Source organism: Trachypithecus francoisi, unplaced genomic scaffold, assembly GCF_009764315.1.
Source record: "Trachypithecus francoisi isolate TF-2019V2 unplaced genomic scaffold, Tfra_2.0 Lachesis_group5, whole genome shotgun sequence".
Classification (NCBI taxonomy): domain Eukaryota; kingdom Metazoa; phylum Chordata; class Mammalia; order Primates; family Cercopithecidae; genus Trachypithecus; species Trachypithecus francoisi.
Genome location: NW_022681470.1, coordinates 133,564,398 through 133,589,403, shown reverse-complemented (window position 1 = coordinate 133,589,403; position 25,006 = coordinate 133,564,398). Strand labels below are relative to the sequence as shown.

The window sequence follows — 25,006 nt, the reverse complement described above, 5'->3', positions numbered from 1 at the left end:
TTATTTATTATTTGTTTGAAGACAGGATCTTCTTCTGTTGCCCAGGCTGGAGTGCAGTGGCAGGATCTCAGCTCACTGTAACCTCTGCCTCTAGGGCTCAAGTGATCCTCCCACCTCAGCCTCCCGAGGAGCTGGAACGACAGGCAGGCGCCACTACACTCGGCTAATTTTTAAATTTTTGGTAAACATGGAGTTTCACCATGCTGCCCAGGCTGGCTTCAAACTCCTGGGCTCAAGCAATTCTCCCACCTCGGCCTTCCAAAGTGCTGGGATTAGAGGCCTGAGCCACTGCGCCTGGCCATTCCTACACTTTCATGCAAGTTCCTTGATCTCTTCACAAGCTTTCTCTGTTCCTAGGCAAGCCTCATACGTGCTCTCAGATCCTCTCTGCCAGGTGGGATACCTTGGCAAGGGCCTTTCTGGGAATACATCATGGTCCTTGTGATGAGGGTGAAATGCCATCCTCCCCAGATCTCCTATGTCCTGGAAGCATCCGCAAACAGCCACTGGGGTGGCACGTGCACCGCACAGCAACCCCACGTTCGGAGTCTCAGTCGCTCAGGACAGCCAACTTTTTGTCCTCTTTCTTTCTGGGGGAAACACACAGGGATGGACCCACGGAGGCCAAGAACACCAGATTCTCCCATTGTGTCTTTTCCCAAATCCATTTACAGCAAATCTCACAATTCGTTAACAGTAGTATCAGAGTTATGGACCCAATGCTAGATGGAAAGGCAATCTGCTTGAGTTTTCTCAGCCTAATGAGAAAACGAAAAGCCAGAATTTAAAACAATAAAGTCTGAATACATTTCTGCTGGCTTCCAGCCCAGCTAGAGCAGGTTCTGGCAGCATGCTGGACATTTAAACCACATTTTCCACCTCGGCAGATGCAGCAGAGCTGGTGAGAGGTGACAGGGCCATGGGCTCAGGAAAAGCATCTCCTGGCAGCCCCTACAGAGGTGCCAAGCACAGCCAGGTGCTGGAGAACTCCATGTTCCAATCAAAGTTCCAGCCTGGTTCGGTGGGGACGCAGGGACAGAGTTTAACCCTTTCAGGTACTGGTTCCCTCACTTACTCATTTTGAAAAGAGAAAGCAGGGCCAGGCATGGTGGCTCACACCTGTAATTTTGGGAGGCCGAAGCAGGTGGATCACGTGAGGTCAGGAGTTCGAGAGCAGCCTGACCAACATGGTGAAACCCTGTCTCTTGTAAAAATACAAAAATTAGCCAGGTGTGGTGGTGGGCAGCTGTAATCTCAGCTACTCGGGAGGCTGAGGCAGGAGAATTGCTTGAAGCAGGGAGGCACAGGTTGCAGTGAGCCGAGATCACACCACTGCACTCCAGCCTGGGCAACAGAGCAAGACTCTGTCTCAAAAACAACAACAACCAAAAAAAAAAAAAAAAAAAAAAAGGGCTAGGCACAGTGGCTCACTCCTGGAATCTCAGCACTTCGGGAGCCTGAAGTGGGTGACTCACAAGTTCAGGAGATCAAGACCATCCTGGCTAATATGATGGAACCCAGTCTCTACTAAAAATATCAAAAGTCAGCCGGGTATGGTGGCATGCACCTGTAGTCCCAGTTACTGGGGAGGCTGAGGCAGGAGAATCACTTGAACCCGGGAGGCGGAGGTTGCAGTGAGCCCAGATCGCACCACTGCACTCCAGTCTGGGCGACAGAGTAAGACTCCATCTCAAACAAAACAAAAAATAAACAAAGAAAACAGAAAGCAGGATACAAGAGTGATGACTGAAAGAACAGAGAATGACCATCAGGTGGGTCATCCTGGAGAAGGAGACTAAGAGATGACGCTGAAAGGAAAGGGCAGGTCGGACTCACACGATCATGCAGAACATCATGAAGATGTTCCACAGGGCGATGAAGATTCGAAAGTATCTGAGGCTCAGCAAGAATTCCCGGATGTTGTCACCTGGAAGAATCAGAAAGCACTTTTATGGCACAGCTAACATCCCACCCCTATTGCCACCTCTGCAGTGGGCTTTTGTGACTTCCACCCACCCTGCATTCACTGTCTCCAACTTCGGCAACAGTGTGGCTTTTCCTTCGGGTTTCTCCCTCTTCCCCACCCTCAGCACTCAGGCTGTGTCTACCACTGACCAATCTCCTGAAAGCACCAAGTCCCTCTGCGTCTGACTGGCTCAAGAAGGGGCATGTGACCCAAGTCTGTCCAATGAGAGTCTGACCTGGGACTTTTCCCCCAACTACTGGCAAACAGACACTTTCTGCCAGGCTTGCTGAGCTGGGAAGATGTAACCTCAGTGCCCACAGGCCAAATCCAGCAGCCTCTTCCACCTGTTTTTGGATGGCCTGTGAGCTAATAGTTTTGTTTTTTTTTTAAATATAAAGATGGAGTTTTGCTATGTTCCCCAGGCGGGTCTTGCACTCCTGGCTTCAAGTGATCCTCCCACCTAAGCCTCTCAAAGTGTTGAGATTACAGGCATGAGTCTCCATACCCGGCTGGTTTTTACATGGAAAAAAAAAAAAAAGAAGAAGAAGAAGAATATTTTGTGAGGCAAAAAAATTACAAGAAATTCAAATCTCAGTGTCAATGAATAAAGTTTGATTGGCCCACAGCCATACCTATTCATTTACATATCATGTCCTGCTGCTTTTGTACTACAACGGCAGAGCTGAGTCATGTTGTTGTGCCAGACAGACACCATATGGCCCGCAAAGCCTCAAATATTTACTATATGGCCCTTTACAGGAAAACATGCCAACCCCTGCTCTGGGGTCATCTTTGCCAACCCTGACCAGTCTCACAGTAAAACCAACACAAAAGAAAGGGGTACTGAGAGCTGCAGAGAGTCAGATACTGACTCTAACCCTAACCCCAACCCCAACTCCAACCCTAACCCTAATCTTGGAGGACTGGTTTGACACCTAAACCCAGGGTGCCTGAAGACAATTCCACCCTTGTACGTTTCAATTTGCTTTAATCACTTTGAGCTGAGTTTGCAATGTTTACAACTAAAAGCATCCTAATTCAGGCAAGGGAAAGGGAAGGTGTGTCTTGGTGTGACTTATTCTGGTCCCCTGAAGGCCAAGGAACAGACAGCCCTCTGAGGGAAGGCAATTCAGTATGTGAAGACTCAAGAGGCCTGGGTTCCAAACCTTTCCTCCAGGCTTTCCAGTCAGTCATTCTCCCTCTCTGGACCTCCAGAAGGAAAAGAATGGCTCCAGATTAGGCCAGGCATGGAGGCTCATACCTGTAATCTCAGCACTTTGGGAGGCTGAGGCAGGCAGATCACCTGAGGTCGGGAGTTGGAGACCAGCCTGGCCAACACAGTGAAACCCTGTCTCTACTAAAAATACAAAATTTAGCCGGGTGTGGTGGCGCACGCCTGTCATCCCAGCTACTCAGGAGGCTGAGGCAGGAGAATCACTTGACCCGGGAGGCAGAGGTTGCAGTGAGCTGAGATCGTGTCAATGCAGAGCAAGACTCCGTCTCAAAAAAAAAAAAAAAAAAAAAAAACCACAAAGAATGGGTCTAGATTAGGTGATCTTTAAAGGTACTACCCGAAGCATCTGTAGACTAGGGCTGCTTGGTAAGTACAGCACACAGAACACAAGCCCAGAAATTTCTATTTTTCAGGGATGACAACCTGACATTCCTGCTCCATCTGAGCCTGTGCTGAACACACCATCTTGCTGAACATGGTTTAGACGAGCCTGGTATTATCCAAACGACGAGGTTAGTTACATGCAGCACAACCTGTATACACGGCTGATCCAGCACAGACTAGAAACATCAAACGCTTGGTCTGTTTCCAGGAAGTCCGAGAGGCGCTGCTCAGCAAGACCCTTCCTCTAGCAAAGGATCGTGAAAACAGGATCTCCCACCATCAATAGATGCCAATCAAACGTTACTCACTGCAGGCCATGCACAGTGGTTCACACCTGTAATCCCAGCACTTTGGGAAGCTGAGGCGGGTGGATCACCTGAGGTCGGGAGTTTGAGACCAGCCTGGCCAACATGGTGAAACCACATTTCTACTAAAAGTACGAACAAATTAGCCAGGCATGGTGGCGCGCACCTGTAATTCCAGCTACTCAGGAGGCTGAGGCACGAGAATCACTTGAACCAGGAGGTGGAGGTTGCAGTGAGCTGAGATCACGTCACTGCACACCTGGGCAATAGAGCGAGACTCTGTCTCAAAAAACAAAAAAACGTTACTCGTTCCAGGCAGCAGCAGCATACAGGGGATACAGGAAGAAACGAAGACCGGTGGCTCTGCCCCCACAAGCATATGGGGAGGAGAAATACTAAACAAATATTCCCACGTGACTGCTCTGGTGGGAAAGTTTAGGTGTCCCGGGAACACACACTGCGGAGACCCAACGTGGCATGTGCATGAGGAAGGGTGGGAGATCAGAAAAAGCCTTTCCAGCCGGGCGTGGTGGCTCAAGTCTGTAATTCCAGCACTTTGGGAGGCCAAGGCAGGCAGATCAACTGATGTCAGGGGTTTGAGACCAGCCTGGTCAACATGGTAAAACTCCATCTCTATTGAAAATACAAAAATTAGCTGGGCATGGTGGTGGGTGCCCGTAGTCCCAGCTAATAGGGAAGCTGAGGCAGGAGAATTGCTTGAACCCGGGAGGCGGAGATTGTAGGGGGCTAAGATGGCGCCACTGCACTCCAGCCTGGGCAACACAGCGAGACTCCACCTCAAAAAAAACAAACGCCTTTCTGAGGAAGTGCCAGAGCTCCAAGTTCTGATCTCAAACATGCTCAGTTTAACAAACATGAGCTCAAATCCTGCCTCTGTCCTTCTGCATTAAGTGACCTGGGCCCATCCCTGCACTATCTATGCTCATTCCCTCTTATGTCAATAGGGGTGTCAGGCAGCTAGGAAGACCTCAGCACACTGCCTGGCACACATGGCGCTCTCAATAAATGCAGCCACTACGGTATTACAGTTAAGCCAGGCAAAGAGGATAGAGAGCAAGGAGCAGCTCCCACAGGGGATGCAGCATCTGGGCTGGAAGGAGACTGGAGAGAGAGCAAAGCAGGAAGCTCCGGATAGAGCACTGGTGTCCTCCCTAGCATCCCTGTCACTGATGCTCCCGCCACTTTGTGCCAAATCTCCCGCCCACCAGAGCTCTGATTTGGATCTGTACAGTGCAACCCCAGGGCCTGGTAGTGCCTTCCACGTGGTGGGTAACACATGGCTGCTGAGTCAATGTATGAATGGATGGATAAATGAACAGATGGACAGATGGTCTAGTGATTGAGTGCACAACTGCTAGAGGCAGAAAAACCCAGGTTCTAATCCTGATTCTCTCACTGATTTGCTATGTGGCCACAAAAAAGTTGAGCCACATCTCTGACCCTCAGTTTCCTATCTGCTTCCAGTTTCCAGTTCTGGGAACTGGAAAGTGACTACTACCTTTTAGGAATGGAGGTAGAATGCAACACTAACAGGAAGCACCTAACTAGGTCAGCACCCAGGGGCAGGCCCCCCAAAAGTAAAGCTCCTGGAGGGTCTTCAAAATAGCTCAGCCAGGCATGGTGGCTCACGGCTGTGATCCCAGCACTTTGAGAGGCTGAGGTGGGAGGATCGTTTGAGGCCAAGAGTTGGACACCAGCCTGGTTAACACAGCGAGATGCCTATATTTACAAAAAAATTTAGAAAATTAGCCAGGGGTGGTATTAAGTGCCTGCAGCCCCAGCCAGTTGGGAGCCTGAGGCAAGAGGATCTTTTGAACCCAGGAGTTCAAGGCTGCAGTGAGCTATGACTGTGCCACTGCACTCCAGCCTGGGCGACAGAGCAAGACCCTGTCTCTAAAAGAAGAAAACCTGTTCCTCAGGGTTCCCCTATCCTTAGGTAGTGCACCACCTTGACTGGGACGCCACTTCCTCAAATGGCCTTCCCTTCCACACCCCAGCAGGAGAGCAACCCCATTACCATCCCGTGACTCCCTGTTACCTAACATCACCTCTGTCACCATCTATTCCCCGCTTGGAAACCATGTGTCCCACCCCATGGTAAGTTCCACTCCATCTGTCTTACCCCTACTGTATCCCAGCACCTAGCACAGTAGCCAGCATGCATTAGGTGCTCAAATATCTGGTGAATGAAAGAATTAATGAATGGATACAACAGTCATGTACAGCTCCCCTTAAGACTCCAAATAGCTACACAATTACATTCAGTAGGAAGCGTAAATTCTGGGGCCTCTAGGGCCCAGGCAGACGATAGACATATGAAGAGGTTAGGGCTGGGATGAGGCAGAGTCGACAGGCCCCATCTCCTCAGAGTCCTCAACTACACTCAACAGACGTCAAGGGCTCTCCTGAATCTTGAGTTGCAGAATGTTCCAGTTTTTCAAGAAAAATCAGACATCTGAATTTTTATATAAAATCGCCTGATTAAAAATCTATCCCAGCACTTTGGGAGGCCGAGACGGGCGAATCACGAGGTCAGGAGATCGAGACCATTCTGACTAACGCGGTGAAACCCCGTCTCTACTAAAAAATACAAAAAACTAGCCGGGCGAGGTGGTGGGCGTCTGTAGTCCCAGTTACTCGGGAGGCTGAGGCATGAGAATGGCGTAAACCGGAGAGGCGGAACTTGCAGTGAGCTGAGATCCAGCCACTGCACTCCAGCCTGGGCGACAGAGCGAGACTCCGTCTCAAAAAAAAAAAAAAATCTAATGTTGGCATCTAATTTTAAATGTGGCAGGTCTGCAGCACTCTGAAAGCAACAGCTGTGTGTGAGGTTGTTCATTCATTCATTCACAGGCATCGGAGGAGTGGTATGGCAAGGACAAAGGATGGGACAGACCAAGCTAGGGTCTCTTCTCTGAAGTTTACGGTCAAATGTGAAGGGCAGACATTAGCCAGATGACAGCAAACATACAGAAAATTATAACGGTAGGAAGTGATGTGAGTGCTCACATCAGGGAGGTCCAGTGGGAGAAAGAAGTAGATGACAGAGGTAGGCAGAAAGGACAGCACATTATCAGAGTCATCTCCCACTCACACACACGCTCAATTAAAGAGAAAACTCGTGGCTTATGCCTGTAATCCCAGCCCTTCAGGAGGCCAAGGTGGGGGGGATCACTTGAACCCAGGAGTTCGAGATCGGCTTGGGCAAGGTGGAGAAACCCCATCTCTACAAAAAAATACACAATTTAGCCTGGCAAGGTGGCACACGCCTGTAATCCCAGTTACTAAGGGGGCTGAGATGGAAGGATCACTTTAGCCCAGGAGGTCGAAGCTGCAGTGAGCCATGATGGCACCACTGCACTCCAACTTGGACAAGAGAGCGAGACCTTGTGTTAAAAAACGAAAGAAAGGCCGGGCGCAGTGGCTCAAGCCTGTAATCCCAGCACTTTGGGAGGCCGAGGAGGGTGGATCACGAGGTCAGGAGATCGAGACCCTCCTGGCTAACACGGTGAAACCCAGTCTCTACTAAAAATACAAAAAAATAGCCGGGCGCGGTGGCGGGCGCCTGTAGTCCCAGCTACTCGGAGGCTGAGGCGGGAGAATGGCGGGAACCTGGGAGGCGGAGCTTGCAGTGAGCCGAGATCGCGCCACTGCACTCCAGCCTGGGCGACACAGCGAGACTCTGTCTCAAAAAAAAAAAAAACGAAAGAAAAGGAAAGAAAACGAGGGTAGAACTTGGGGAAACAAAACTGTCCTCTCTGAAGTGGACCATGAAATTCAAGGGTCCAGGAAGACCTTACCTGTGCTGGGCTCCCTCGACTCCTCCCCAAAGCCCTGCGTGTCCTTCTTTTTCCTACAAAGAGGAGCAGACAGTGTCCACTTTCAATGGGACATAGAGGCCTCAGCCCCCTGACCCCAGCTCAGAAGGCCACAAACACTAAGTTTCAGCCCTGGCCCTGCCGCTGACTTGCTGTGTGACCTCGGACGGTTCAATGTCCCTCTCTGGGCCACCACTGCCCGGACAATCACAGCCAGGTCATCAGCCACCGACAGTTTACAAAGCGACCCGACAGTGCGGGTGCAGTGCTGGGGGTCCGGGGTTGGGCTATTTCTTAGAGCATGGGTCTTGACTTCTCCAGGAAGGTGAACAGAGGGACACCCAAGGAACAGAGAGTATGAGTTTAAGGTCGCTCGGGGGCGAGGAAGATTAAACCAGGCTGGAGGCGTGGACAGAGGGCGGATAGGGCGGGACCTGCGGCTTGGGGGCGGGGCCTGAGAAGTGAGCCGAGATCACGCTTATGAGGGCGGGGTTACTGGTTCCCCGGATGGAGCCACAGTCCGGCCGCGGGCTACTCACAGCTTAAAGTTCAGCACTGCCCCGGCATTCATCAGCAATGTCCTGCAGAGGGAGAATTACAGTTACTAGGGGCGCCCCCGCGTCCTGCCTGGCCCTCTCTTCCCAGCCTCTGTTCCCCCTAATTACCCGAACAGCAGGATGTCTCCGATCATCGTTACGGCCAAAGCGTCCGTCAGAACCGGAAGCGGAAGCCCCAGGGAGGGAGGGGAGAGGAGCACAAGCCGACCAATCCTAAAGCAACACTTGCGAGGGCTGGGCCAATCGAAGATCAAGGTCCCACCCTCTGCAGGCCAGGCCTCTTTAGGGGAGCGCTAGCGCCCCACCTTGCTGGGGAGGCCCGGAGAGCCAGAATGGAAGGGGCCGGGTCTCCTGGGGATGGGATTGGGTCACGCGTCGAAGCGTGCCGCGCATGCGTGAGGTCTTCAGTGCCGTAGGGTTAGCTGGGCAGCAATGCCTGTTCACTTTATGGGGTCTCACATTGGGCTTCTGGAGAAAAGGAATCCTTTGACTCCTGAGCGGCACAGGGTGCGGGGTCCTGACGCAGTGGGGTCCCTAGAAACGGGTGCCCCAACCAACTGGGCTCTAAAATGAGATCCTCCTGGGCCCCATGGGGAACGGGGGGCCCCACTGAGCTGTCCCCAACAAGACACGGGGGTCCTGACTTGCGGAGCCCCACCGAGGACGGGGTTCCTGATCGAACGGACCGTATGGGGCAGGAAAGTCTTGACGGGGCTCCACAGAGGACTGAGGTCCTAACCAATCTCCACGGGGAGCAGGGGTTCTGATTCATGGGGTCCCACCAGGGCGTAGGGGTCCTCATTGGGCTCCACCGAAGATCGGGGTCCTAATTGAGCCCACGGGGACAAAGTCCTGGCTGATCCCACGGGAACTGGCGTCCCGCGTGGGTGGGCTCCGTGAGGCACGGGCCCCCAGAATGGGGAGCCCCTCAGCCTCCCTCGCCTTGCAGGGGTGCCCCGCACCCCGCCTCGCTGGGCGGAACGGGGTCGCGATGGCAGTAGGGTCAGCGCCTGGGACGTCCGACCGTCCAGCTCCGTCCGTGATGCTGGGCGTCCCCACCACCTGTCCCGATGTGGGCCGTCGCCCCTCCTCTCCCGCGGGGCCGGGCCTGGGGTGGCGCCTGGCGGGCGGGGGCGGGCCCAGCTGCGGGGGCGCAGTCGCCGGGCCGCGGGCGGCGGGACGGACGAGACCGGGGCCCCGGGTGGCACCCGGCGGGCGGGCGGGCGCCATGGAGCTGCTCTCGGCGCTGAGCCTGGGCGAGCTGGCGCTCAGCTTCTCACGGGTGCCGCTCTTCCCCGTCTTCGACCTCAGTTACTTCATCGTCTCCATCCTCTACCTCAAGTATGAGCCAGGTGAGCCGGGGCGGGGCGCTGAGGGGGCCGGGGCAGCTGGGGGTCGCGGAGAGGGGAAGCCCGTGCGTGGTGGAGGGAGCGGGGGACAGGTTCAAGGATTGCATCGTGGGAGTAGTCAGGCGCGAGAATGATGGGGTTCTCCCACGCCGGGGTGAGCCCGGGGGAGAAGCTTCCAGGACGATGAAGCTGGAGGAAGGGAAGGAGAGGCGTGAGCCCGTTTAGAGGACGGGGAACAGGTGCTTGGGGGAGGGGTGGAGAAAAGGTCGGGGCTCCTTGTTGGATCAGAGCTGCAGGAACTTGGGCAAGGGGCGCCGGCTGTGGCGAGGGTGCAGGTGGGGGTCGGTGCAGCTGTTCTGGCCGCGTGCAGGTGTGACCTCCCTCCTTGACCTTGGCACGCGGAGTGGGAGCGCCAGTGGGGTGTCTATATAAGGGCCGCCGCGCCGCCGGGGGCTGCGGTCAGGTTCAGCGAAAGTGACACCGGTTCTCCTCCCCGCTGCAACTGTCCAGCACCCTCCACTCCCCTCCCTTCCCTCACGGTGCTGAATCTCCGAGTCCCCACGGGAATTCTTCCAGCCCTGGCTCCAGATCCTTTCCGCTTACGGAGCAGAACCGATCCCAGGGCTGGGTGACTTGGGGTCAGCGTCCTCCCTCTCAGCTCCAGACCCCAGACTGGGGAGGTCACAGGAGGGTACACCATGCTTCTTAGATTTTTTAAAAAGTCATTTTTAAAATGAGGATGAATGGCTTCCTTAGAACGTGTTCTATTTTTATAAAAGGTTCACCATGAACAAATGTTTCTTGTTCATCCTTATTCTAGCACACCAGCAACTTACTAGATAATAGATTTTAGACTTAGAAAAATAAAAGAACCCCAAACTTCATGAGCCTTCCTCCCACTTAGATGTAAATTACCACTGTAGCTCAAAAAGGAAATAGCTTTATTCTCAGATGATAAAAATAAGTAATCCTATTTACTAAAAACTCAAACTGAAAAGGGCAAAGGAAAAAAAGAGAATTACTGTCAACATAATGGTGGCCGGCCACCCTTCCTGATCTCTCTTCTATTCATTTATACTTATGTAGTTATAGACATAAATGCACACTCTTTTTTTGGTATTGCTGTTGTTGTTGTTTGAGATGGAGTTTCGCTCTGTCGTCCCGGCTGGAGTGCAGTGGGGTGATCACTGCACTCCCCCTCCCGGGTTCAAGCGATTCTCCTGCCTCAGCCTCCTGAGTAGCTGGGACTACAGGCGGCCGCCACTACACCTGGCTAATTTTTGTATTTTTAGTGGAGACAGGGCTTCACCATGTTGGCTAGGATGGTCTTGATCTCCTGACCTTGTGATCCGCCCACCTAGGGCTCCCAAAGTGTTGGGATTACAGGCGTGAGCCACTGAGCCCAGCCAATGCACGCTCTTATGCTAACAGGATTACACTGTACTTGCTAGGAATTTTTATTCTATTTTTGCCTATCCACATGCCAGAGCCATTTTCTTAAAAGCTATCCTGAAGAACAGTTACATTGCAAAACAAAATAGGCTTTTGTGTTGTCCTAACATGAACATGGGCTATCTTTCCTTTCTGGGGAAGAATTCTTGGTGGTTCAGGCCAGTTCCTTGGGCAGTTGCAGAACCTTAGAAAATCTGAAACTGCCGGGCGCGGTAGCTCAAGCCTGTAATCCCAGCACATTGGGAGGCTGAGACGGGCGGATCACGAGGTCAAGAGATCGAGACCATCCTGGCTAACATGGTGAAACCCCGTCTCTACTAAAAAATACAAAAAACTAGCCAGGCGAGGTGGCGGGCGCCTGTAGTCCCAGCTACTCGGGAGGCTGAGGCAGGAGAATGGCGTAAACCCAGGAGGCGGAGCTTGCAGTGAGCTGAGATCCGGCCACTGCACTCCAGCCTGGGCGACAGAGCGAGACTCCGTCTCAAAAAAAAAAAAAGAAAATCTGAAACTGGCTGGGCACAGTGGCTCACGCCTGTAATCCCAGCACTTGGGGAGGCCAAGATGGGCAGATCACCTGAGGTCAGGAGTTCGAGACCAGCCTGGCCAACATAGTGAAATCCCATCTCTATTAAAACTACAAAAATTAGCCAAGTGTGGTGGCATGCACCTGTAGTCCTAGCTACTTGAGAGGCTGAGGCAGGAGAATCACTTGAACCTGGGAGGCAGAGGTTGCGGTGAGCCGAGATTGTGCCATTGCACTCCAGCCTGGGCAACAAGAATGAAATTCTGTCTCAATAAATAAATAAATATAAAAATACAAAATACAAAAATACTAGCCAGGTATGGTGGCATGTGCCTGTAATCCTAGCTACTAGGGAGGCTGAGGTCAGAGGATTACCTGAACCCTGCAAGGTGAAGGCTGCAGTGAGCCATGATCATGCCATTGCACTCCAGCCTGGGCAACAGAGTGAGACCCTGTCTCAAAAAAAAAAAAAAAAAAAAAGAAAGAAACTAAACGTCTCCGAATCATGGGAGTCAGGTCTACCACTAGCACTGAGTAAATACCACACTGGTTATTTCACCACCATGAGCTTCAGTTTATTTGTCTGTGAAATGGAATCACTGGTAAGAGAACCCCAGACTCCCTTTCCTAGCTATTATAAAGATCTATTGAGAATTTTGTCAGGGATAAGGTCTAATGCATTTGTGAGGGGTGGTGATGTTTATTGGGAAGTCTATGGAGGAATGTATTACTTGGATACTGGCATTTTCTGGGTCAGGCTTGCTTGCTTTTCTTTTCTTTTCTTTTTCTTTTTTTTTTTTTTTGAGATGAAATCTTGTTTTCTTGCCCAGGCTGGAGTGCAGTGGCACGATCTCAGCTCACTGCAACCTCCGCCTCCCAGATTCAAGTGATTCTCCTGCCTTAACCTCGCAAGTACCTGAGATTACAAGCACCCGCCACCACACCCAGCTAATTTTTTGTTTTGTTTTGTCTTGTTTTTGGAGATGGAGTCTCGCTGTGTTGCCAGGCTGGAGTGCAGTGGCGCAATCTCGGCTCACTACAACCTCTGCCTCCTGGGTTCAAGTGATTCTCCTGCCTCAGCCTCCCGAGAAGCTGGGATTACAGACATGCGCCACTACGCCCAGCTAATTTTTGTGTTTTTGGTAGAAATGCGGGTTCACCACGTTGGCCAAGATGGTCTCAATCTCTTGACTTCGTGATCTGATGAACTCCATCTCTTGACCTTGTGATCCGCCCACCTTGGCCTCCCAAAGTGCTGGGATTACAGGCATCAGCCACCGCGCCCGGCCTTTTTTTTTTTTTTTTGTATTTTTAGTAGAGATGAGTTTTCACCATGTTGGCCAGGGTGGTCTCGAATTCCTGAACTCAAGTTATTTTCCCGCCTCAGCCTCCCAAAGTGCTGAGATTAGAGGTGTAAGCCACTGCTCCCGACCAAATTAACTTTAAATTTTTTTTTTTTTTTTTTTTTTGAGACAGGGTGTTGCTCTGTCTCCCAAGCTGGAGTGCAGTAGTGCAGTCGTAGCTCACTGTGGCCTCCAACTCCTGGGCTCAAGCAATCCTCCCACCTCAGCTTCCCATGAGCAACTGTGCCTGGCTGGGTCAGGCTTTCTTGAGAATCCTGAGAAAGGATGAAGCTCAGAGTGTGGTCCTCAGCTGAGCAGTGTCAATGTCACCTGGGAACTGGTTAGAAATGCAGAGCCCCCACAGTGGCTCATGCCTATAATCCTAGCACTTTGGGAAGCCAAGGTGGCTGGATCACAAGGTCAGGAGTTCGAGACCAGCAGGGCCAACATGGTGAAACCCCGTCTCTACTAAAAATACAAAAACTAGCCAGGCATGATGGCGGGCTCCTGTAATCCCAGCTACTTGGGAGGCTGAGAAAGGAGAATTGCTTGAAACCAGAAGATGGAGGTTGCAGTGAGCCGAGATCGCACCGCTGCACTCCAGCCTGGGCAAAAGAGCGAAACTCCATCTCAAAAATAAAAATAAGAAAGAAAGAAGGAAGGAAGGAAGGAAGGAAGGAAGGAAGGAAGGAAAGAAAAGAAAGAAAGAAGAAAGAAAGAAAAAGAAAAGAAAGGAAGGAAGGAAGGAAAGAAAGAAAGAAAAGGAAGGAAGGAAGGAAAGAAAGAGAAAAGAAAGAAAGAAAGAAGAAAAGAAAGAAAGAAAGAAAGAAAGAAAGAAAGAAAGAAAGAAAGAAAGAAAGAAAAAGAAAGAAGGAAAGAAAGAAAAAGTTAGTTCTGGCCAAGCTTGGTGGCTTACGCCTGTAATCCTAAAACTTTGGGAGGCCGAGGCGGGCGGATCACCCGATGTCAGAAGTTCAAGACAGGCCTGGCCAACGTGGCGAAACCCTGTCTATTCTAAAAATACAAAAATTTGCCAGGCGTGGTGGCATGCGCCTGTAATCCCAGCTGCTTAGGAGGCTGAGGCAGGAGAATCGCTTGAACCAGGGAGGTGGAGGTTGCAGTGAGCGGAGATTGCGCCATTGCACTCCAGCCTGGGCAATGAGAACCAAGAGCGAAACTCCATTTCAGGGGGAAAAAAAAATGCAGAGCCCCAGGCCCCACCCAGCTCTGCCAAATGAAAGTCTATATCTGAGCAAAATCTGTGGGTTATTTGGCTCATTTCTGGGGCCCCTAAGCTCCACGTGAGGAAAGAGAAGGAAGCAGTGAGTGCTGGCTGCAAAACTGAAGACGTGAGTGAATCAATGATGCCTTGAACCTTGACCCATCAAGGAATCTCTCAGACCAGTACTTCTCAAACTCAGCTGCACACCAGACTCACCTGGGGAGATTTTAAAAATCCTTTTGGGCCAGACATGGTGGCTCATGCCTGTAATCCCAGCACTTTGGGAGGCGGAGGCGGGCGGATCACTTGAGGTCAGGAGTTCGAGACCAGCCTGGCCAACATGGTGAAAGCCTGCCTCTACTAAGAAAAAATACAAAAATTAGACCGGGCGTAGTGGCTCACGCCTGTAATCCCAACACTTTGGGAGGCCGAGGTGGACAGATCACAAGGGTCAGGATATCAAGACCATCCTGGCTAACATGGTGAAACCCCGTCTCTACCAAAAATACAAAAAATTACCTGGGTGTGGTGGTGGGCGCCTGTAGTCTCAGCTACTCAGGAGGCTGAGGCAGGAGAATGGCGTGAACCTGGGAGGCGGAGCTTGCAGTGAGCTGAGATCGTGCCACTGCACTCCAGCCTGGGCAACAGAGCGAGACTCCATCTCAAAAAAAAGAAAAGAAAAGAAAAGAAAAAATACAAAAATTAGCCAGGCATGCTGGTGCACACCTGTAATCTCAGCTACTTGGGAGGCTGAGGCACAAGTACTGCTTGAACCTGAGAGGTGGAAGTTTGCATTGAGCCGAGATGTCACCACTGCACTTCACTCTGGGTGACAGAGTGAGACTGCATCTCAAAAAAAAAAAAAAAAAAAAAAATCCTTTTGTCCTGATTGCTATCCCTCTTTCATTTAAATCAGAATTGTAAGTCAGACGTGGTGGCTCACGCCTATGATCCCAGCATTTAGGGAAGCTGAGGCTGGCGGATCACCTGAGGTCAGGCGTTTGAGACCAGCCTGACTAACATGGTGAAACCCTGTCTCTACTAAAAATACAAAAATTAGCCGAGCATGGTGGCGGGTGCCTGTAGTCCTGGATGCTTGGTAGGCTGACGTGGGAGAATCGCTTGAACCCGGGATGCGGAGGTTGCAGTCAGCAGAAATCATGTCATTGCACTCCAGCCTGAGCAACAGAGCGAGACTCTGTCTCAGAAAAATAATTAATTAATTAGTTAACTCAGAATCATGGGGCTGGAGGAGGTGGCTCACATCTGTAATCCCAGCACGTTGGGAGACCAAGGCAGGCAGATCCCTTGAAGCCAGGCGTTGGAGACCAGCCTGGCCAACACAGTCCCTGTCTCTACTAAAAATACAAAAATTAGCCGAGCATGGTGGCGGGTGCCTGTAGTCCTGGATGCTTGGTAGGCTGACGTGGGAGAATCGCTTGAACCCGGGATGCGGAGGTTGCAGTCAGCAGAAATCATGTCATTGCACTCCAGCCTGAGCAACAGAGCGAGACTCTGTCTCAGAAAAATAATTAATTAATTAGTTAACTCAGAATCATGGGGCTGGAGGAGGTGGCTCACATCTGTAATCCCAGCACGTTGGGAGACCAAGGCAGGCAGATCCCTTGAAGCCAGGCGTTGGAGACCAGCCTGGCCAACACAGTCCCTGTCTCTACTAAAAATACAAAAATTAGCCAGGAGTGGTGGCGCAACCCTGTAATCCCAGCTACTCTGGAGGCTGAGGCATGAGAATTGCTTGAATCTGGGAGGTGAAGGTTGCAGTGAGCCAAGATAGTGCCACTGCACTCCAGCCTGGGCAACAGAGGCAGACTCCGTCTAAAAAAATAATAATAATAATAAAAATTCAGAATTACTGGGGTTGGCACCAAGCATTGGTGTTTTATGATGTTCCGCAGATGAGAACTGGTTTCCTGCATTGGGGTATCCCAGCCTTGCGCTGGTGACAGGGCATTAGGTGCCCTGTGCATTTCAGGAGGTTTTGTAGTATCCTCCATCCTCTGAAGCCAGTAGCACCTCCACCCTGCCCCACACCATCCAATAATGACAACCAAAAATGCCCCAGACATTACCAGTGTTCCTGGAAGCACAGTCTCTCCCAGCTGAGAACCATTGATCTGGTGCATAAATCTCAAACTCCCATGCCTCCAGGGGCAAGTTAGATGATGTATACTACACAGAGCCTAGCCAGATGGGAACCATCTGTCCCTAGGTGAGAACCAAGCAGGCACATCTCTACCTGGTTGGGGCTGGAACCCCCAGGACTGATTTTTCCTGTGTGTCTGTGTTGGCTGTTCAAACATTTATCTTTCTTTTTCTTTTTTAAATTAATACACTTGGCCAGGTGTGGTGGCTTACACCTGTAACCTTAGCACTTTGGGAGAGCGAGGCAGGCGGATCACCTGAAGTCAGGAGTTCAAGACCAGCCTGGCCAATGTGGAGAAACCCTGTCTCTACTAAAAATGCAAAATATTAGCCGGGCATGGTGACGGGCACCTGTAATCCCAGCTACTCGGGAGGCTGAGGCAGGAGAACCACTTGAACCTGGGAGGCAGAGATTGCAGTGAGCCAAGATTGTGCCAGTGTGCGCTAGCCTGGGCGATAGAATGAGACTCTGTCTCAAAAAAAAAAAAAAAAGGATGATGGGGGTTCTACTGTGTTGCCCAGGGTGGTCTTGAACTCCTAGGCTCAGGAGATCCACCTGCCTTGGCTTCCCAAAGTGTTGAGATTACAGGCATGAGCCACTGCCCCCAGGCAACCACTGATCTTTCTACTATCTCCAGAGTTTTGCTTTTTCCAGAATATCCTGTGGTTGGAATCATGCAGTATGTACCCCTTTCAGACTGGCTTCTTTCACTTAGGAATATGCATTTAAGGTTCCTCCATGTCTTTTCATGTCTTGATAGTTCACTGAATAATATTTCTTTTTTATTTTTCTTTCTTTTCTTTTCTTTTTTTGAGACGGACGTTTGCTCATTACCCAGGCTGGAGTGCAATGGCGCGATCTTGGCTCACTGCGACCTCTGCCTCCCAGGTTCAAGTGACTCTCCTTCCTCAGCCTCCCAAGTAACTAGGATTACAGGCATGTGCCACCACGCCTAATTTTTTGTATTTTTAGTAGAGACGGGGTTTCACCATGTTGGCCAGACTGATCTCGAACTCCTGACCTCAGGTGATCCTCCCGCCTTGGCCTCCCAAAGTACTTGGATTACAGGCGTGAGCCACCGCACTCGGCCAAATAATATTTCATAGTAAGGATGTTTCATGGTTTGTTTATCCACTCACTTCCTGCAGGACATCTTGGTTGCAGTTTTAACTTTTTAAAATTTTTTGGAGAAGGAGTCTCGCTCTGTCGCCAGGCTGAAGTGCAGTGATGTGATCTCGGCTCACTGCAACCTCCGGCTCACTGGTTCAAGCAATTCTCCTGCCTCAGCCTCCCGAGTAGCTGGGATTACAGGTGCCCGCCACCATGCCCAGCTAATTTTTGTGTTTTTAGTAGAAACAGGGTTTCACCATGTTGGCCAGGCTAGTCTTGAACTCCTGACCTCAAGTCATCCACACGCCTCGGCCTCCCAAAGTGCTGGGATTACAGGTGTGAGCCACTACACCCAGACAAATTTTAACATTTTTCATATGCTGTTAGGACCAAAGAAAACTGTTCTTTGATCCCTGCTTTGAGATCTCTGGTTTGAACTACAAGCTTTTAGAGGGCAAGAGGCTGTTGACCCCTGCTCCACCTTGTGAGGCAGAGGCTGCTATCTCCATTTTACAGGGGAGGAAACTGAGGCAGAATGCTGAACTCAAAGGCTCAGGAGGAAAAGACTGGTCCTAGAGTCACTGAGAGACTCAGTCAGTACCCCAGGCTTCATATACCTCCGACTAGATAGCACGGTGCTAGAGTGCCCTGGGGACCTTTCTAGCACCACCCAGCCATCTGCAAATAAGGCATTGACCCCTGGAGAGGGAAAGTCACAGAGTCCATTACAGACCAGACTTAGGGACCCAAAGCATCTTCCTCTCTTTTGAGGCAGAGCTGATTTTTTCTGTTTTATTTACTTATTTTTTAATTTTTAATTTTTTTTTTTTTTTGAGATGGAGTTTTGCTCTTATTACCCAGGTTGGAGTGCAGTAGTGAGATCTCGGCTCACCGCAACCTCCGCCTCCTGGGTTCAAGCGATTCTTCTACCTCAGCCTCCCGAGTAGCTGGGACTACAGGCACCTGCCACCACGCCCAGCTTATTTTTGTAATTTTAGTAGAGATGGGGTTTCACTATATTGGCCAGGCTGGTCTCGAACTCCTGACCTCATGATCCACCCTCCTTGGTCTCCCAAAGTGCTGAGATTACAGGCGTAAGCCACTACACCTGGCCTGTTTTTTTTTCTTTTCTTTTCTTTTCTTTTTTTTTTTTTTGATGACGGAGTTTTGCTCTTATCTCCCAGGTTGGAGTGCAGTGGCATGATCTCGACTCACTGCAACCTCCGCCTCCCAAGTTCAAGCAATACTCCTGCCTCAGCTGCCGGAGTAGCTGGGATTACAGGCATAAGCCACCATGCCCCGCCGAGGCAGAGCTGATTTTTTAAAAATATCCATCTACTGAAATTTCCACCCACAGGTACTTTCCATTTCCGCACAGTTCCAGAAATACCTCTTGCATCGTTGCTAGGCGCTAAGCATCTCTTTTTCACTCTCATAGTCAGCATCTTTGGAAATGACTGATATAGATCTGGGGTGGTCACCTTGTCCAGGCTTTCCCAAGATGAGCATTGAAAGTCCCATGTCCACGGCCGGGCGCGGTGGCTCAAGCCTGTAATCCCAGCACTTTGGGAGGCTGAGACGGGCGGATCACGAGGTCAGGAGATCGAGACCATCCTGGCTAACATGGTGAAACCCCGTCTCTACTAAAAAATACAAAAAACTAGCCGGGCGAGGTGGCGGGTGCCTGTAGTCCCAGCTACCCGGGAGGCTGAGGCAGGAGAATGGCGTAAACCCGGGAGGCGGAGCTTGCGGTGAGCTGAGATCCGGCCACTGCACTCCAGCCTGGGCGACAGAGCGAGACTCCGTCTCAAAAAAAAAAAAAAAAAAAGAAAGACCCATGTCCAGCCGGGTGCGGGGGCTGACGCCTGTAATCTCAGCACTCTGGGAGGCTGAGGCAGGTGGATCACCTGAGGTCAGGAGTTCGAGACCAGCCTGTCCAACATGGAGAAATCCCGTCTCTACTAAAAATACAAAAGTTAGCCGGGCCTGGTAGCGGGTGCCTGTAATCCCAGGTACTCGGGAGGCTGAGGCAGGAGAATCACTTGCACTCCAGCCTGGGCGACAGAGCAAGACCCCATTTCAAAAAAGAATAAAAGAAAGTCCAGCTGGGTGCAGTGGCTCACACCTGTAATCCCAGCACTTTGGGAGGCCAAGGCGGGTGGATCACAAGGTCAGGAGATCAAGACCATCCTGGCTAACACGGTGAAACCCTGACCCTACTGAAAATACAAAAAATTAGCCGGGCATGGTGGCAGGCGCCTGTAGTCCCAGCTACTCAGGAGGCTGAGGCAGGAGAATGGCATGAACCCGGGAGGCGGAGCTTGCAGTGAGCAGAGATCGTACCACTGCACTCCAGCCTGGGTGACAGAGTAAGACTCCATCTCAAAAAAAAAAAAAAAAAGTCCCATGTCCCAGGAAACCCCTGGGACCCAGGCAAAGGGGATAGTTGGTCACCCTAGACAGCCTCCCCATTCTACACGTGGGCAAACTGAGGCACAGGGAAGGGAGGGACTAGCCTAAGCTCACCCAGTGAGAGGGGAATGTGTTTGTGGCATGCGGCAGTTGAAAACTTATTGACTTCATGGGACTGCCCCAAAACCCATCAAGAGAAACCAAGGGGTTTGGAAAGGGGAAAGGACCTAGACTTTGTTTTTTATTTTTTTTTATTTTATTTTTATTTTTATTTTTATTTATATTTATTTATTTATTTATTTATTTTGAAGCGGAGTCTCGCTCTGTCACTCAGGCTGGAGTGCAATGGCAAAATCTTGGGTCACTGTAACTTCTGCCTTCTTGGTTCATGCCATTCTCCTGCCTCAGCCTCCTGAGTAGTATGGCCACTTGCCACCATACCTGGCTAATTTTTGTATTTTTAGTGGAGACGGGGTTTTACCATGTTGGCCAGGCTGGTCTCAAACTCAAACTCCTGACCTCAAGTGATCCACCTGCCTCAGCCTCCCAAAGTGCTGAGATTACAGGCATGAGCCACTGTGCCTGGCCGTTATCTTGGTCTTTTGACAGTGAAGCAAACTGAGGCTTGGTGGGGGGCGGGGGCAGGCAGTCACTTGCCCAAGGCCATGCCAGAGTGAGTGGCAGAGCCAGAAGCTAGGCATGTGATGACGTTTTGCCATGTTGCCCAGGCTGGTCTTGAACTCCTGAGCTCAAGTGATCTGCTTGCCTCAGCCTCCCAAAGTGCTGGGATTACAAGCGTGAACCACCGCGCCCAGCCGACATGTGACTTTCATAGCAGGGCACACACATGCCGCAAACATGAGCATCTGCCCGGCAGATCATAACTCATGCAAACCCGAGGTCCCCACCCCCATTCCCCAACCTCAGGCCCTGGGATGATCCCAGAGGGCACAAGAAAGATCCTGGAAAGAATTCAGTCCCCGCGAGTTATTTTTAGATGCAGAGGTATCTATTTCTGCAAAACATGGGTGCCTCACCCGACCTGGCCTCTGCACAGGCCACCAGCTGCTCTGAGGGATTAACTCTCAGCCAGTTGTGTTTTAAATAGACCCTAGGAGAGGAGCTGAAAAGCATTTTACCTCATACCCTAGGACCTGGTCAATGTTGAGATGTAGGACAACCTTGAGAGCAGGGAGATGCTGCATTTTGGGCTCATGATTCCAGGGTGAGATTAGAGGAGGGAAAAGCTCATTCCAGTCCTCAACAGGAGTTAGACAAAGAAGCAATGTTCTGCTTTATTTTTTTAAAAAAAGAGATGTGGAAATAAAAAAGTGGCTTGTTCAAGATCACATGGTTAGTTGGTGGGGATATTGAGGAGGGGGCAAGTGTATTGATTACTTTACTGTAAAACAAGTGTGTCCAATCTTTTGGCTCCCCTGGGCCATGTTTGAAGAAAGAATTGTCTTGGGCCTCACATAAAATACACTTACACTAACTATAGCTGATGAGCTTTAAAAAAAAAATCACAAAAAAACTCATAATTTTTTTTTTTTTTGAGGCAGAGTCTTGCTCTGTGGCCCAGGCTGGAGTGCAGTGGTGTGACCTTGGCTTGCTGCAACCTCCACCTCCTGAGTTCAAGAGATTCTCATGCCTCAGCCTCCCACGTAGCTGAGATTACAGGTGTGCACCACCACGCCCAACTAATTTTTGTATTTTTAGTAGAGACGGTTTGCTAGGCTGATCTCCAACTCCTGACCTCAAGTGATCCACCTGCCTTGGCCTCCCAAAGTGTTGGGATTACAGGCATGAGCCACTGAGCCCGGTCATAAGTGTATCATTTTGCAGCCCAACATTTTCACTCAGTGGTACGCTTATGGGGCTTGTCTTTGTTGATACACCTAGAACAGAGATTCTCAACCAGAAGGGATTTTGTTCCCGAGGATAAATTTGGCAATATCTGGAGACATTCTTGGTTGTCACAGCTGTGGGGGAGGGTGCCACTGTCATCTAGTAGGTGGAAGCCAGGGATGCTGCTTAACATGCTATAATGCCAGGATGCCCCCATAGCAAAAAATGATCTGATCCCAAATGTCAATAGGGCTGAGGCTGAAAAACCCTAATCAAGGTCTAGTTCACTTTTCTTTTGTTTTTTCTTTCCTAGATTGTATTAAGAAATTAATATAGTGGAACCACATCATATTTAGTTTCTAGGTTAATATGAAAAGACGGTAATTTTTCTTTGAAACTTACAAGTACAATCTGCAAATACATAATTTTGAGAATAATTTAATATGTTGACTTCAAGATACAACTATATTCTATGTAAGATACAACTCTATATGTCAATATTTTAAAGAAATGGATCCTTACAAGACCAAAACAACCCACAGGCCACGAGGTTGGTTTTTCCTTTTTTTTTTTTTTGTTTAAACAAATGTGCACCACGATGTTTCAACAAGTAAGACAAATGCCATGAATGTGAAGCTGCAGTTTGCAATGTCCCACATTTAGAACTCAGCAAAGGTGAATTAGACAGAGGTGGTAGTCATTCTAATTAAACAATCAGGTAACTTCATGACAAGCTGATTTGCAGCATCAAAAGTGTCCATTTAAGTTTCTTTTTTCTTGATGATGAGAGGGCCCACATTGTCTCCATTCTCTTCCTTATGTTTTGTTCCCATCACAGGATGGGAACTTTTTGGACCTCCAACAACGGCAGTACACAGCTTTATCTCCCAAATCCTCCATGTCAAAAGCATGTACTATCTTGGGGTTGTCTTTCTGGATGTGAAGGTTTATCATAGCTTTATTTCGATGATCTTGATAATCAATTGCAGCTGTCCCAGCAGCAATGGTAACTGCTGCGATCCATTCAACTTGTACGCTGGAAGTAGAAGTCAAACTCATGGTGCCGTCACTTGCAAGGCGTGTGCACTAGGATACCAAGCACAAACGGGTTCGCATGGCTGGCGAGACTAAAGGTGCCAGCGCCGTACTAAGGGCACCGACTCCACGCTGCTACCGCGCCTAGTTCACTTTTCTTTTTCTTCTTTTCTTTTTCTTTTTTTTTTTTTTTTTTTCTGAGATGGAGTCTCCCTGTCGCCCAGGCTGGAGTGCAGTGGCGCCATCTTGTCTCACTGCAACCTCCACCTCTTGGGTTCAAGTGATTCTCCTGCCTCAGCCTCCTGAGTAGCTGGGATTACAGGCACCTGCCACCATGCCCGGCTAATTTTTGTATTTCTAGTCAAGACAGGGTTTCACCATGTTGGCCAGGCTGGTCTCAAACTCCTGACCTTGAGTGATCCACCTGCCTTGGCCTCCCAGAGTGCTGGGTGAGCCACTGCACCCACCCTAGTTCACTTTGAAATAGCTACTATATGGCACTCCACGTTTTGTGGCTTCCCACAGCTTTACTAAGATACTGTAGCTATCACTTTTCTCGTGTTGCAACATTGTATCAGTGAAACATCTTCCTTCTCTATGTCTTTGTTTATGGCACTTATTTCTTTGGGGTTAATAGCAAGGAGTGGAATTGCTGGGGTCCAGGGGATGCACCGCTTCATATTTCCCTAGTGTTGCCAAGTTGCCTCTAATATGGTTATGCCCATGGATGCACTCACCTGGGTTTGTAGGAGAAACTCTGGCATTGATGATTATTTTCCCTCTGTGAGGCTGACCAAGCTAAGAAGAAGGTAATTCTACAGAGTAGAGTGCACTACACGTTTCTCAATTAAGAAATGGAACAGAGAAGGTCATTGTTGTTAAGATCACTGTTGTTACAATGTCACTAGAAATAGCCAGGCCTGCTGGTGGCTCATACCTGTAATCCAAGCACTTTGGGAGGCCAAGGTGGGAGGATCATTTGAAGCCAGGAGTTCAAGAGCAGCCTGGGTCACACAGCGAGATCCTATCTTTATAAAAAAAAAAAAAAAAAAGTATAAAAATTGCCAGGCATGGTGGGACATGCCTTTACTCCTAGCTACCTGGGAGGCCCAAGCCCAGGACTTTGAGGCTGCAGTGAGCTATGATTGCATCACTGCACTCCAGCCTCGGTGACCGAGCGAGACGCTGTCTTAAAAAAAAAAAAAAGAAGAAGAAAAAAGGTGTCCAGGCCAGGCGCTGTGGCTCACGCCTGTAATCCCAGCACTTTGGGAGGCCGAGGTGGGTGGATCACCTGAGATCAGGGGTTCAAGGCCAGCCTGGTCAACATGGAGAAACCCCTTCTCTACTAAAACTACAAAAATTAGCCGGGTGTGGTGGCAGGCACCTGTAATCCCAGCTACTTGGGAGGCTGAGGCAGGAGAATCGCTTGAACCTAGGAGGAGGCGGAGATTGCAGTGAGCCATGATCGCGCGATGGCACTCCAGCCTGGGCAACAAGAGTGAAACTCCATCTCAAACAAACAAACAAACAAACAAACCAGGACCCAGAGGGATGCACAGTTCCCAGAAATTCATTCACAGTTATTTCTTTAACCTGTATAGTGTGTCTAACACAGCCCCCGTTCAGCGGCAGATAAGGCCTCCGTGGTTGCTGAACTCACGGAGGGATGAAGATCGAATCCGCCTGTTGAATGTATCATTAGTATATTCAGATTTCTTAATCTGTTACAGATGCTATAATCTGTTGCAGTGGCTATAAACCAGTAGACCAGGTGGCTTATAAACAACAAATTTATTTCTCAGAGTTCTGGAGGCTGGAAGTCTGAGATCAGGGCACTAACATGGTCAAGTTCTAATGAGGGCTGTCTTCTGGTTTGCAGATGATCAACCTCTCCTTCTGTCCTCATATGGTAGACAGCAGAGAGTAGCAGGCTTTCTCATGACTCTTATTTTTTAATTTATTGAGATCGAGTCTTGCTCTGCGGCCCAGGCTGGAGTGCAGTGGCTTGATCATGGCCCACGGCAGCCTCAATCTTCCAGGCTCAAGTGGTCCTCCCACCTCAGAAGTAGCTGGGAATAAAGATGCCTGCCACCAAGCCCAGCTAATTTTTTTTTTTTTTTTTTTATTGTTTTAGAGACGAGATTTCACTATGTTCCCAGGGCTGGTCTGGAATGCTTAGGCTCAAGAGACCCTCTGGTCTCAGCCTCCCAAAGTGCTGGGATTACAGGTGTGAGTCACCACACCTGGCCTCTCTTGACTTTTT

At 50.0% G+C, this 25,006-nt stretch overlaps 2 protein-coding genes and 1 pseudogene across 9 annotated transcripts in view; 1 reads left to right on the top strand and 2 right to left on the bottom strand.

The window, feature by feature from the left end:
• The window catches only part of SMIM7 (small integral membrane protein 7), a 30,881-nt gene extending 21,618 nt beyond the window's left edge, over positions 1-9,263 (bottom strand). For 4 of the 6 annotated variants that reach the window (XR_004434147.1, XR_004434148.1, XR_004434146.1 and 1 more), the window contains exons 1-4: positions 8,394-8,490; positions 8,268-8,309; positions 7,711-7,763; positions 1,837-1,927 (exon numbers count right to left, since the gene is read on the bottom strand). Coding sequence is in view for 2 of the 6 variants with exons in the window: in XM_033198568.1 (XP_033054459.1) it covers positions 1,837-1,927; positions 7,711-7,763; positions 8,268-8,309; positions 8,394-8,419 (212 nt within the window). In the remaining 4 variants the exon portion in view is untranslated. Of the gene's footprint in view, positions 1-1,836; positions 1,928-7,710; positions 7,764-8,267; positions 8,310-8,393 lie in introns of all 6 variants that reach the window. The other 2 variants (XR_004434149.1, XM_033198569.1) reach the window with 2 other exon arrangements.
• A 142-nt stretch (positions 9,264-9,405) lies between these two features.
• The window catches only part of TMEM38A (transmembrane protein 38A), a 30,677-nt gene continuing 15,076 nt past the window's right edge, over positions 9,406-25,006 (top strand). The window contains exon 1 of one of the 3 annotated variants that reach the window (XM_033198565.1): positions 9,406-9,637. In XM_033198565.1, the coding sequence (XP_033054456.1) occupies positions 9,514-9,637 (124 nt within the window). In that variant the 5' untranslated portion in view covers positions 9,406-9,513. Of the gene's footprint in view, positions 9,638-18,726; positions 18,806-25,006 lie in introns of those variants that run through there. The other 2 variants (XM_033198566.1, XM_033198567.1) reach the window with 2 other exon arrangements.
• LOC117075832 lies at positions 22,470-22,887 on the bottom strand (annotated as a pseudogene).